At 38.9% G+C, this 14,645-nt stretch overlaps 1 protein-coding gene across 1 annotated transcript in view; it reads left to right on the forward strand.

Annotated features, from left to right (window-relative positions):
• The first annotated feature begins 942 nt into the window (after window positions 1–942).
• CCDC60 (coiled-coil domain containing 60) overlaps window positions 943–14,645 on the forward strand; it is a 66,164-nt gene continuing 52,461 nt past the window's right edge. The window contains 2 exon segments of the mRNA XM_013944820.2: window positions 943–1,195; window positions 1,198–1,259. Coding sequence (XP_013800274.2) covers window positions 943–1,195; window positions 1,198–1,259 — 315 coding nt within the window.

Raw genomic sequence — 14,645 nt, forward strand, 5'->3', positions numbered from 1 at the left:
CTTGTTTGACAGAATCCGAGCGAAGTTGGAAGGGCTTTTAGTGAAAGGGCTCCTAGCAGGAGGGCGACCTGAGGCGCCTCCTCAAGCGCCAGCAGCGCCAGGCGGCGGTGGCGGAGCTGCAGGCGCCTCACGCCGCCCCGGCACAGGCCGAGGACTATGGAAATACCGAAATATTGATAAATATTAGCTTCTACTGTTATCATGACACTCAGGTCTCTTGCTTCCCAGGGCTTTAACCACTGGGCCTGCTAGCAGTTTTGCGAAGTGACACGGTTTGGTTTGCCTGCAGGCCACATATTTTATTTCTCTCTCCACCTCCCCCCCGCCGCGTCCCGGCTCGCTCGGGGTGGCGGCGCGGCCCGTTGCGCGCGTGCGCGGCGTTGCCCGGCAACGGAGGGACGCGGGCCGTTGGGCGCTAACGGCCGCGGCGGGCGGTGGGGGAGGGGAGCGGGGTCGCCTCGCCTCGTTCCCGCCTTCGAGGCCCCGCGGAGGGGGACGGGGCCACCGCCGGCCCGCACCGCCGCGGCCTCCTCGGGGGAGGAGTGGGGCACTAGGCCGGTCACCGGGGGGGGGGTGGGGGCGGCGGGAGCCCTCTGCGTCGGCAGAGTGCTGCGCCTTGTGCTGGAGTTGGAAATAAGTATGAAGAAAGTGTGTTTTAAATGGGGGGGGGGGGGGGTTCAGCTCCCTGTGCTGGGCGCTCCCCAGGGGTCTGGTTAGGTTTTTAGGAAATTTCCGTTCCCCTAAGGTTTCTTTTTGCTGTTTGAGTGGCCGTCGAGGGGAATGAGACTGAAGGTAATGATACTTGTACTGGGTTACCCTTTAGGACGTTAAAAGGAAGACTTGCTTCAGGGTTTGGGCAGCAGCAATCTGTTTTTAGGCCTGGGAGACTGGCGCTTTTAATAACACAAGGAGCGAAAACACGGAGGCTGCCATTTAAGAGCAATGCCAGAGGCGCCTAAGACCAGCAGAGTCAAGGTGCCCACAGCCACCAAAGCGCTGAACCCTCGAGATTTTGTGCGCCTCCAGGCTTTGCCCGTTCTCGATCAGAAAGAAGGGAAGGTTTTAGCTAGAACCCAAACAATTTATAAAAGCAGTGAACCTTCAAGAGAACAGGCGTTCTGGGAAAACTACCATAGGAGGCAAAAACAACTCACTCAGGGACACTTTACCACCAGCGGGAAACCTTATCAGGAGCTCGAGAGATTCTCTACACAGACCCAAAGAAACTCACCCTCCACTCTTTGGGACAACTCGTGCAGGTAGGACCAATGTTTCTGTTTTAAATAGAAAAGTAAATTCTAAGTAAACTGCAAGCCCACATTTCCAGGGAGAAGAATAATCACTTTCTGTTTAAAGTACAGAAAGGTTTGAAACAATTTTCTTTGCCTTCCTGCAAATAACCATTTGATGATGGTACAGAATGTTTGTAAATAAGGTGCGATTGCTTTGACATTTTTATTTTAGTATTTGAGAACTGGCTTTTATAACTGGTCTTTAAAGCTTTTAATGAGAGCAGTTAGAATGTAGCAGAGACAATAGAAGACTAATGAATAAAAAGGGAAAACATGGGGTGATGAGAATGTACTTAATGGAAAATAATTGGGGAAAGGCAACAAAGTAAGTCTTGAAAGTTCAAGGAAAGGAGTCATACTGAAGACATGAAGGAAGGGTTAAACAACAGGAATGAGAAAATGGTGGCATTTGAGAGATGGTAAAAAGCTCAAAGTTGAACATAAGAATGCTACAAAAATAAAGTCTTTGTGAGAAGAGAGAAAAACATAGGTGGGGGTGCCTTGGAGGTAGCGGATTAAATATTTTACGTTTCACTCTGCATCTGTATTTGAGTTTCAAGAACGTCTGAGGAGATTAGCTATGTTTGTGTTAGTTTGACTGTTAGTGTTATTACCTCCTGGTCTCCCTAGTGCTGCATACCCACTAACTTTGTATGTCTTGCTCTGTCTCAAGTTGCTTTTACGTCAAACTGGAATCATTAAACCATAAGAACAAAAATCTGGTCACCGATGCTTGAGATTAGATTGCAGTGCTTTGCCATTTGTTTTGTTTTCCCATTGGCTCATGCAAGGAGATCTGAAGCTCCCCAAGTTGTTTTGTGCTGGTCTGTGTAGAAAGCAATTTTCCTTGTGGTCTGTATTCACACAGAATGAAGTCTCCTCTGACTCTTCAATGTGCAATCACTAACATAAATCTTTGCGATTTTGAGCCCATAGTTTGCTATGTGCTTTCTAATGGGGTGCCCAAGGGATAGTCTCTGACAGCTGCCGCAGAAGTAGAAGCAGTTGTGGTTATTATTCAGGGTAGACAGAAAAGATTCTGTCCACCCACTACTTAATTTTCTGCTCTGATTGTGTGTTGCATTCAGAGTTTAAAGTTTTGGATGTAAGTATTTAAAGTTCTGAGTAGACAATGGGTTACATTCATTTTATTTTGCGGAATACCAAAAGCATCATTTTCCTGTCTTCATTCAGATGTTTGTTTCTATGAATTTGTCAACATCCAGCAAGTGTTGCGAGTTTTTTTGCCTTGACCCTTAACTTCTAACATTCCTTTCCTTCTGAATCTTCTAAGTTGCTTTCAAATCTTTCAGCTGCAGATTGACTCTCTGAAATTCTGATAATCCTGAAAATGTTGGGCTTTTTTTTTTTTTCCATTTAAAAATGGTGTCAGGATTTGATCCTTAAGGATGCTCTGAAGCCCAGTTTGAACTCTAGTACTTGAGATGTCAAACAAGTTAGCAAGTTAAAAGTATATCCTTTCTACAGAATATAAACTAAATGTAGGTCATTAAATATGTGATTGTGACTTATGCTTTAGATGCCTGGAACTGTCAGTGGGGATGTAGTCATACGTGCCATTCCTTTTTGTGGAGTGCATAGCTAAAAGCACTAGATCACCTTGAAAATCTCAGACTAACTATATTATGACCTGTGGGTGTGTGTTTGTTTTTTTCCCCCCCTCCCCTGAAAGATAGTGGTTACTGCCTTGGAAAACTAAAAAATTATTCTGGTAATGATTCTGACCAGTCCTCTGCTTCCCCCAGCCTGCCCAGATGCTGTTGGAAGGCCCAGGAATGCCTGCTGCTCGCACACCAAGCCTCACTACATAAAGCCCATGTGCTCTGCAGAAATCTACTTAAGCATTTTTCAGAGATACTAGAACAAAAGTATATTCCTATAGCCTAATTTAAAAAATACTTTGTATTACCTGTGTTTTTGCTTTTTATGAGCTATTACCCCCATTCCCAGCCACCCCCACACCTGACAGACTCCATACTATTCTGAATAATTGAGAAGATTGTAGATACTGGATACATCTAACTAGGGGTGTATGAGGGGGTAACATTCTGGTAGTCAGAAGGGTGATCTGTTTGATTAATGCATTTGCTGTCATCTCTGCCTTCTAAGTTAGCTTTTTCTTCAGCCACAAGCGCGGCTGATGATTAACAGTGGTGAACACTGACAGTAAAATCTCTAAACAGCAAGAAGATGATAAAAACCACTGTGAATTCAACAGGACTGGAGTAGATGTTCTCATGCATCCTAATATCTGCTGGCAAATGCTACTTTCTAAATGGATATTATCAAAAAATAAGATCTTAAAAGAGCTAAAAATATTTGAGTAAGTATGCCGGGAGGGTTACACAAAATGATATGGGCATAGGATATTATGTGTAGTAACTGTACATTTAGGATACTATTTAAATGCTTGATGACAACAAGTATGTTCAGAAATGCTTTGTGTTCATTGATGCATTTTTGTGTCTTTAATAAGTAAATTTGTTAACGCTGGAAACTTACAATTTGTATTCAAATATTCTAACTGTTGCAGAGGAAAAGTCTGCTGTTTTATGGTTATACAGTGAATGTGGTATCTATCTTATAACAAAAACATTAAGTAAAGCCAGGGTTGATCCAGGGAAAGAATTCCATTCCACTGCAACCAGCTGGAACAAAATAAACCCCTTGAAAACTGTAAACACTCCCAGACACTGAGGGATGAAGCTCAGTAGGTATAATATTGGGGTTTAAAAGACCAGATGAGATTTCTTTTTCCCATCCTGTAAAGTATTATCCAAGCATAACTGGGTGGCCCACTTTCACAGTGATGTGGATGTTGTGACCCCCATGGTTTTTAGGTTGGCCAGTTATCTCCACTTTTATCCCCACTAGCATCTTAGCATTTTCAGATGTGTTTTGTATGTGGTGGCTTTCTACAAATGCCATCTGCTCCCTGCTGCAATCTTTTCTAGAAATATTCTGAGAAATTGAGTGGGTCATTCATCTTAACCAGAGCAGCTAGACCAAGCAGCTTCCCTACTGATTTCAGATTCTTGCCTTATTAAAATTTGTTGGGGGTGAGGAGGATTCCCTGTGGGGCTGACGGGTTCTGCACTATGTTAGTATGAGAATGTACCCATATTGCATGACTGAGCCCTTTGAGCTTCCATTACAAATAATTGTAAGTTACTTGGTTTGGTTTGAGGTTTTTTTCCCTCTCAAAGGTCGGATGCACATTGCAGACGGCACTGATTCATTGAAAGTCAAAGAATGTCGCTTTCCAGACAGTATTTTTGATTTCCTAAGTGTTCAGAGCAATGTGTTAAAGGTCTTTTTCTGATTCCTTAATGTAGCAGTGCATGGTGATATTAGTCACCTTTTATCATGTTCATATAGCTTCTTTCCCTTAATTGCTATGACAAATTCATTTGCAAAACCTCTGGGGTGGCTTGTTGACTTTCTACATGAAAGAAAGGTAGCCTTTCTGACCAAGGAGTGAAGAATCCAAGTCCATAAAATCTTCAGTATCATTAGTGTCAAAACCGGCTCTGTACTTGTGATAAGATTCTGTTCTGTAATTCTGTGCTTTAGGTAAATAGGTCACTACATAAGATTGACAGCAGCATAGCAATGAAAGGTTTTCACTGAAAACTGGAGAAGAAAACAGAGTGATTTCTTTCAAGAGAAATTACATTGACATTATTTGTATTGCTGCAGTTAAAGATCTGTTAGGTTTCCAATATAAAACAGTGCTTTCCAAAAGACTAAAGCACATATTGCAAACTATTCTATGCCAGGCAGAACTTACAATGCAAAGAACCTTTTTCCTGCCAGCTTGCTGTTGCAAAGGTCAGTCATAATTCTCTGTCACCCTGGGAAGACCAGGAAAACATTAGTGGCTGTAGTCTTACTAGTACCTCCAAAATGGGCAAACTGGTCAGGCAAGACTGCACTGATGTGGGGACATTTCTAATGCTTTCTGAATTGATAAACCAATATGATTTGATAAATCAGTATGGACCAATGGTCATTTGATCAAGCCAGGTCTCACACCTGCATCTAAGAAATAGTATGCCTTGGTCTTAAACAAACAAACAAACAAAACTTCCTTATGATGTATTAGAAGATGCTTGAGAAATACCTTGAAACTTCCTATTTAGGCAACATGAAATTTCAACAAACAGATGATGAGAAAGAGTATAACACAATGTTTATTTCTATTAACAACTCAACTGGCTTTGAGATGAAAAGCTATGAAATACCAACAACAATACTTTCTAGAGTATTTTTTTCTGTATTAGCTATACAAGGTAGAATATATGGTGATTTATTGCTGGGATGGCGGTAGGAACCCCGTTACTCATGAGTGGCAAATCATTGATAGAGTTACTCAGATTCAAATACCCCTCAGGGTATTTAAGTAGATTATTGGCTGGCAAAATTAGGCCCCTTCAACATCTTGCAACTACTTGTTAGAGATGGTCTCAGAGTCTTTTGTTGGTAAATATTTTAGCATCCCCTTAACAATTAGAAAAACCTATATCTGCAGCATGAAAGTGAAAACTTTGAGAGTCGTGTTTTGTCTGCAAGGATTAATTCATATTTGACTTAATAAGTTCTTTCCACTCATTCCTTCCACTTGTACTTTTTCAGCTGCACCACATCATGGTAAGAAGTCTGTCAGTTCAGGAATTACAGTGTTCATATGGGCTACTGTTTCAGATAGAACCAAGGGAATGAACAAAGAGAAGGGAGGATACAGAAGACAGCTTGTAGCAATGAGGCTCAGACTTTGAGCTTCCTCCGTGATCCTGATTTGTTTTGTTTGGCCTTTGAATGGCCTTTCATCATTTCAGATGAAGAATTATCTGAGAACCAAGATGAGTAACACTAAGTTATGTCCAAGTTTTTCTTGTCAAGCTATATCTGCAATGCATGCCCCACATATGAAAATCAAAGGGAAAACTAAAAGCATCTGCAAAAATGTGCTTGTCTTTACCCTTCTGTTGCAATATGGTAATAGATTGCACCATGGTTTCATAATATTGGTTATCTATTGCAGATCATGGACAAAATAGATTTCCTGAATGCAAGAGAGTTAATACAGAAAAACTTTTCACTTTGAAGAAAGTAGGGAATATTCCTTCAGTTTTTCTAGTTTTTTTGTTTTGTTTTGTTTTGTTTTTTTGTCTTCTAAGGTCATAGCTGTTTGCAGCTGGCTAGAAATTTAGATGCTAGAAATGCTCCAGGACACAATAGAAGAAAATAGGTTGTGCAGGAGAAACTGTCAACAGTTGGAAAACTGCACGTTATCGTATAGCTACAGTTCATCATCTTGCTATCACCAAAACATATTAAAGATATTAAGTGCAGATAATGTAAAAACAAAAGAGTAGTTGCAAGCTCAGTTACTCTGTGATTACAATTTCAGAGTTCATAATGTCATGTTGTAAGAAAGATTCTACTGCGTGCTACGTAAATGATAGGGATGCATTCATCTTATACCCCTGAGAGACCTGGCTGAACCTACGTCAAGGAATGTCTGAAAGACTTTAATGTCATCAGTGTGCAATGCAACTTTTAAAGCTTTCCATATCATTAAAATGGGTTTACAGTTATGCCTAAATCAAGTTTCCATGGAGATTTCTTGTACTTAATTAACATAGGTAGATTTTGCAAATAGCTTTTCTTCTCTGGTTAGCCATGTCAGGTTTCCTGTTTTTGTTTTTAATAGGTAAAAGGGTATTCTTTTTTTTTTCTTTGGTGCTGAGCAGGCAGAAGTTGTGAGGTTTTTCTTTTTCCTCTTTCTTGAATGAACATACAAGAAAGTAGCTGTTTTGCTCATTGTGGGAGAGGATGGGGAACTAACATGGAAGTTATACCAATGGCTTTTCCTAACAAGCTTCAGATTCTCCACTGATAACATGTGTGAACTCTCAGCGTGGTAATCATCAGGCAGGACAGAATGCATACATGTTATCCATCTGAGGCAACATCTTTGCTTCACTTTTCATGATGAAGGCTGATGTGCGCTTCCTGCATTTACCAAGGTCACTTCTAGCAACAAGCAGCTGAAACTCTGGTAAGTACAAGTTTTATGGATAATGTTGATCTCCAGTAAATAGAATGAGTTTCTCAAGTATTTGTTATGGTTTTGCCTTTTCAAAAAATAGTAACAGATGCATTTTTGTTGCAAAGGGCAAACAAACTTAGAGAATGTTTGAAAATGAACAGCCTAATGCCATATATATACTCTTTCATGATTTTCTTCTCACCCATCTAAGGAGGCATTTGCCCAACAGACACTTGTAATGGTAACATACCGTTCTGTTCTATTGCTGCTTTTAAGTACGAGTTATTAAATGTTATTAAGTTTGAACACGTGGTTTTTGAAGGTGTATTAGAAAGTGGTGAATAAGTGGACTGTGGATAATTTGGCTAAGGAGTGAGAGAAAAGGGTATAGCTTTTCATGACAGAAATAGTGGTCTGAAGCAGTTACGTGAGAGTGGCAGTAAAAGTAGGAGTGGAATGAAAGATAAATGAAGGCTGTGAAGTGATAGATAATGGTGTCATCAAGAACAGGACTGGAATAGAGCAGATCGTTTGCGAAGAAAGCGAAGTTCAATTTTATGCGTTTTGCCAAATTCAGATATAAGCCTAAATTGCAATAGCAGGTCTTTTTCTAGCTTCTTCAACAGGTGTTACATCAGATTAGACTCTTAGACGATACACTGACTGCTGTTGGATTTGTTAATTAGGCTCATTCTGTGTTAGACTGAAACATAAATATGTTTCTTTTAACTTGGGTTTTATTTTTAAGAACCCTCACTAAGAAATTGAAAAATGTCAGACTCGCCATTCTTGAGAAACTTAAATACTTTTCATTTGTACATGTCCCTGAATAAAACAGAAGTAAAAACTTCTGTTACATCATTTTGCAGTAACTCTAAGAATAACAATATTGACAACCAAATACTTAAGAATATTTAGCTCACATGGTAGAGCTGTAGTTGATGTGGAATTTCTCAATTTTACTTTTTATTCTTGTATGTGATTTCCTCTGGTACTGTAGTCATGTGTCTGCTAGAAATTCTTGGCTATTTGTGGCCATTTTAGAAGAGTATCAGACCTTCAGTGCTGTAGTAGTTGGCTTTATTACTGTTAATCATAACATTTAAGCACTTTTTGTATTCAGAGTTTTGTTGAAATGTTATTCCTTATGAAACTGGCAAACAGTTCTTATCTCTCTTTTACCTTTGGAGAAAGCAACTTAGAGAAGCGAATTATCTTAGCTAAATAATTATTGAAAATAACAAACTTGGTATCATAGTTAAGGATTTTCTGTTTCTGAACTCTTGGTTACTCCTGCAGGTGTTCCTGCTTTATCTTTCAGAAAGTGAGACACAAAAATGGCGATATAAATGGGAACAGAAAGATGGAAAACAATCATGTGCTCGTAAAATTATATTCTTAGATTGGGCTTTGTTTTTATTTGGTTAAGAGTAGTAGCTTTACTTTCTAACATGAATATTAGATGTGAGGCGGAATTCCTAACCTGAGCCTAGCTACCTGAGAATGTTATATTCTATAGAAATAACAGCTTTATGATCACTGAATTAGTTTGCCATATCTCTGAAACAGCAGCTAACCAGTAAGGTCCACATGATCTTCATGCTATTAAATTCAAAACAGTCTAATCGATTTCAAAAGTTCAATGTCTGTTCCTAAAGGCTGCTTCCATAATGAATTAAGGGAAGCATATCAAATGTAATAATGCATTGTTATTAAGGTTTTAGTAAACTTGCCAAATGTCAGGCTGCTGGTACAGTCATGGTGCATTACACTTCTGTGATTACAGCTTGAATTGTCATTATAGTGAATTGCATTGCTTACCCAGGTTTGGGAATTGATCTGGAGTATCAGGCCTGAGGCAGGAAAGTGCGTTACAAAGGTGACACTTTCCAGTGGATATTCAAAACATCAGATTTTTAACAGGTTTAATGTCTGCTTCTCCTAACTAGTGCATAAAAATACTGTTAAGGTTAAATAATGAAAGGAGTAGACTGTTCCATGTATTTGCAGAACTTAGTGCTCCCCTGGCTGAAGTGTGGCAGTTAAAATGACTTTTGGTAAATGGAAACGTTTTGTCAAATGGTTACTTTGGGGGGAAAAGTGGGACAAAGATGCTTCCTAAAAACATTTGGAGATTTGACTAAAGTGCTATGTAAGACGTAAATAGTTAACTGTCTAAGGGCGTAATTTGTTCTATTTAGAACTCACATTGGACAGTAAGGTTAACACTGGCTTTTGTAATTCATGGACCAGTTCCTGGCTCCTACTCTGTTGCGTCACTCTGGTAGCGCAAGGAATGTTAATGCTGATCTTGCCACTTGATGGAGGATTTCTCCAATATTGTGTTTGGTGAAATTATGTCAGGGATGAGGTAAGTGTACCAAAAATGTTAGAAAATGGTTCAGATGCAAAAACTGAGCTCTTTTGCATATGTGGAATTTAGGAACCTCTCTATGGAAGTTTTCACTATTAGTAGAAAGAGGTAGTTATTTAATTATTGGCAGAGGAACATTAACAATATGGAAGTTTTAGTGTGCATATGAAAAAGATCTGACCCACAATAGGAATGCAGGGATATGTTTGTTGATATGTTGGGTTGAGCTCGTTTCTCGGGAGGATAATGTATTTATAGATCACTTTTTACCCCAAATGATGCCAAAATCACTTCGCAGACTGAATATAGAGGTCATATCGGCCACTTCTGGTTAACTCTGGTTAATAGAGCAGAGCAATACTCTTTGACAGGTTAGGATAGGAAGTGATGAAGAATAATTAATTCAGCTGGAAAAGGAAGAAGGGTGAATTTAAGTGAGGAAACAACAGTTAAGCAATTTGAAGTTTAGCCAGGACACCTCACTATTTCCCCTCAAGCATTGCATGGCAGAGGAAGAACATTGGAGGACTCATCCTTCTCATGTAGAGAATAATAACTTTGGGGTAAGTTGATCTGAATGCAAAAACCTTGAAACCAGTTCTTAGATTGGAATGTTTCCCTGTGCAGGCAAACTGAATGAAGTCGTTTAGCAGTGAGGGGAAAAAGTACAATATTTGAAGCTTGGGGTGGATTTGCAGAGAAAAAAACACTTCTGTAAAATCGAGTTGGTGTTGTTTCACTTGAGACTGCAGAATGATGTATCTTAAATTACAAACAGTGGAAGGCAGTGCTTTCTGTGGCTGGAGTAGCTTCTCATTATTCATGAAATGCCTATAGAAAAAGTGTTGAATGCAAAACTGTAATGGGAGGAGGACTGGAAGCAGGGAAGAAGGACATGATAGAATGTCACTACATTCCTTGTAGTATAATGTGACCTTTCCATTAAATTAATGTTATGCTATTTGCATAGAAGGAGAGCTAAGATAGAGAGTATTTTTAGCGGACAATAGTCAAGTTAATTAGACAGCTATATAACTGTCACATTTTACATTAAGAGCTCAAAAGCAGGGTATGGGGAATAGAGGTAATAGATATAATGTTACTCTGGATTCTGTACATTGGGGAAGGGAGTTACTGGTTTTGTAAGCTTTCATTTTGTGAAAATATGTGACTTTTGTGTTATTGTAATCTGGCTATTTACTGTTTTGTGATGCTTTAGGATGGAGTTTTTAACTTGATTTCTTAATGAATTATTGTTAAAGGGTTAAGCTTCCTCTCTGCTAATCCAAGCAGATTGTAATTACTCTTTCATATGCTGCATCCATTACAAATTTTACCTTTTAAGAACATTCTGGACTTTTCAGAGCAAGTTTCCTTCCTCAAAAATGATAAAAATTCTTGCTGTATTATATTGGGCTCCAGATAACAATCCGTATGTTTGAATAAAGAGACTGTAAAACTATTGAGTTTTTTTAATGTTGTTTTAACTGCTGCAACTTAAGTTTGATTACAGTAAATTACAGAACTCGTGGAAGCTTCTGGCCAATCGCAGCTGCTGTGAATGCACTCTGCTATGTCCTTGGCCCTGAGCTAACACCTGCGGCACCTCTGGGAGAGTGAAATCACAGTTCTTGCCCAGCAGCAATGCCCTTCTCCTGTCACATAACCTTCTCCCAGTCACATGCCTTAATACAAGGGAATAGGAAATAGTAGAGGACCAGAAGTCTGTGACTGGCAGCTCTTAGAACTAATACTTTCTATCAGGTGTAATCATGTCGGCAGGTTGGCTGGCTGGCAAAGAATGGTGTGGCCACCATCAGGTCACAGTGGTCAAGCATGACCAGCAAAAGCCACAACTACTGACAGAGACTTTGCCCAGAAGGGCTGAACTAGATAGACTGTGATCCATCTGCAGGATAACAGTAGGACTGAATTTAATTACAGTTTATATTCCCTTCATAAATATTTTCTAAAGGTGGTCTTTACTGCTCTATTTAGGGTGGATCAGTTATGGCAGAGCTAGAAATGTTCATGATTTTTATACAGTGCATTTATTACCTTGACAAAATAATTTAAAATCCATAACAATTGTCTTGTAATTAAAAACAAAAGCGAAAAACAAGATAACATTTTCTAATCCAATAGTTTTCAATCGTTATAAAAACTTGAAACTGATCTCACTGTAGTCTTGAACATTCTAAGTGGGCAAATTGTTCAAGTAAAGGATCTGTTCAGTTGTACAGAGGAAGTTTTTTCCATAAGGAAGCTTCTGAAATAAACAGGGCTATCACAGTATTAGCCTGAAGTATATGGCTGGAATACTCCATCCTTTCTGCTGCTTTACCCTGTGGATGCGTTACATCCTAGGGTCACATATTTATGCATACAAGAAATTGAAAGCCTTTGTCATGTAACAGGAATTTGTTTAACATTTCTGTTAACACAAGCAGCAGGTGATAATTATCTACAGATATCTACCACATAGTGCTTTGGGGTTTTTTTTTGTTAGGTTACCCTGAAATGTTAGAAAATAATTCTTGGAATCATTGTCAGCTGAACTGACAGCGGATCAAAGCTGTGAGACAAATTGCTCATTACAGTTCAGGGAGCTGAATGCTGTGTGCAGACAGTTGTATCGTCACTGAAGGATTCTCGGGCACTTCACCCGCAAGCTCTGCCTCGGCAAATGCTGCCATAGTCTTTTGGTGAAGCTCATAGGTGGATTTCTGTAAAATAAGCTCATTTTGAACTCCCATCAGAGGCATTGCTGTGTTCTGGAATTGTTTTTTGTTTAGTTGGTTTTGTTTCTTGTCATCCTGTATAGAGTTTGTGTCACTATGCAACTGAGCTATAGCAACTGTCACTATAGCCTGAGCTATAAACAGTGATGTTAATCCATGAAAAATGAGAAATTAAACCTTGGCAGGATCTTTATGATTCCTATTGAGGTTCATCAACTGAAATCTTGGGATTATTTTTTTCTGGCTTTTTCAAAAAGCTTGACAGTACTGAGTTCATCCAACTTTGCTGTCTGACAGTCAGAATTCACTCTTGCTGGCTGTGAGTTCACTTTGTCTTTTAGAGAAAGAAGATAAAAAAAATATTAAAAATAACATTTTCCAAATAGTGATCAATTATATCTCATCAGAAAAGTTCCAATCCTTCCTTCTTAAGCTGCTTCTGGTAAAATTGTGTTTGTAATTTTTTCCCTTCAGATAGTTCGTTTTAGCTGTTCTCCTAAGTTAATGTTAGCTTGTGTTATCTACATGAGATGTTTGAGATCTGAATCAGTGCATGACAGTAATTGGTAAGTCAGAGGGAGTTAGCTGTGGAAGATGCAGGCTTTGGAGTAAGGCTTTGAAGCACCTCTTGCTTGTGATGGCAAATTGCATGAATGTAAGTCTTTGTACTGTTTTGCTCTGAGGTCAGCTAGAAGACGCTTGCTTGAAAACACTGATTTAATGGCAGTATGACAAACAGCCTTAAAACTAATGGAATACAACATAGCAAATCAAAACAAAGACAGTGCTTGAGCAGAATGGGCCACAGATGTAATACAGTCTGTGTATGCAGCTGGCAGTGCTGTTGCAAAATATTTCTGAAAATAGCTGTCCTTTAGAAAATCAAGATTTGGTGGGATAGTTGTGGCTTATTCCCTTACGTGTATGTCAAATGTTAGCAATTTGGGCTGAATTTCTTTTACCAAAAAACTGTGGGGACAGATTAAGTGGTTTAAGGCTTCATATGCAGCTAACCTAATCAAATCTATGACAGAATACTAACCAACATCACCTGATGAAGTGCCTACAAGGCAGAAGTGAGTGAGGAGAATGTACGTGTGATGTATGTGTGTGTGGTTATGTTTTAGTATGAACTACTAATAGATAATAAAAAGAGGGGATTTTTTTAGTTCAGTATTTTACATCTAAAACCCATGAAGATGCTGTTTGCTAAGACCTTGATATAGAAATACAGGATATTTTGAGCTTTGCTTCAGATTTAAAGCTTACTCTGTAATCTTGCATAAAATCTAGCCACTAAGATTCTTTTTCCAACATGGTTCATCTGTGTGGTGTTTACCATGGAAGTGGTTGGTGTCAGCCAGCTTGTGAGTACACATTCATTCTGCTTTTGCAATATGGACCATATTTATCCCTGTCAGAATATGAATTTAATCAGGCTCTTTATTCCAGCAATGAATTTGACCCTTTGACCAAAATATGCTTGAGTGATAGTGAAACAGTGATTCAGAATTTGGGGGGGGGGGGGGGAGTTGTAAGTTTTGTGTTTTCAATTTACCTGGGGAGAGCATCCATTTATACAGCAGTCATTGTATACTCTCTTTATTCTACTTAAAATGCTGTCAGAAAAATATTTTAAGAAGTGTATAAGCATTTTAATAATCTTAGTCTTCAAATTGCATCCAAAAATGCATATTTGTTTTAGGGAAGTAAGTGGAGTAGTTGTTTACAAAGATAGAATGGAACTGTCATTCCCATATTGTGAGATGCATGTGGTGAAAAACTGACTTTTTTAGGGCTGGCAGATGTACCCTATTCATTTTGCAGGTCATTAAATTTCTCATTATACAAACTCAATCATCTGAGTTTTTTAAAATATGATTTGGAATATCCGAAAGATTAGACAGTGTGCAAAATAAATGTGGAAGTTTTAATTTTGAAAGACAGAGTATAATTCTAAAAAATGATAGATGAATTCCATAATGATCCTACAATATTATTCTCATTGTCTAGCTACTCCATATGGCAGGTTACATTCTGACCTTAGGTATATCACTGCATACAGAGTAACACCAAACAAAAGACTAGTAGTTGCCAATCTGCTTAGAGTTTCTGATTAATTATCTTTCTGCTTTCTGCCTGAGCTCCTAGAGGAGACAATC

Source organism: Apteryx mantelli, chromosome 17, assembly GCF_036417845.1.
Source record: "Apteryx mantelli isolate bAptMan1 chromosome 17, bAptMan1.hap1, whole genome shotgun sequence".
Classification (NCBI taxonomy): Eukaryota; Metazoa; Chordata; class Aves; order Apterygiformes; family Apterygidae; genus Apteryx; species Apteryx mantelli.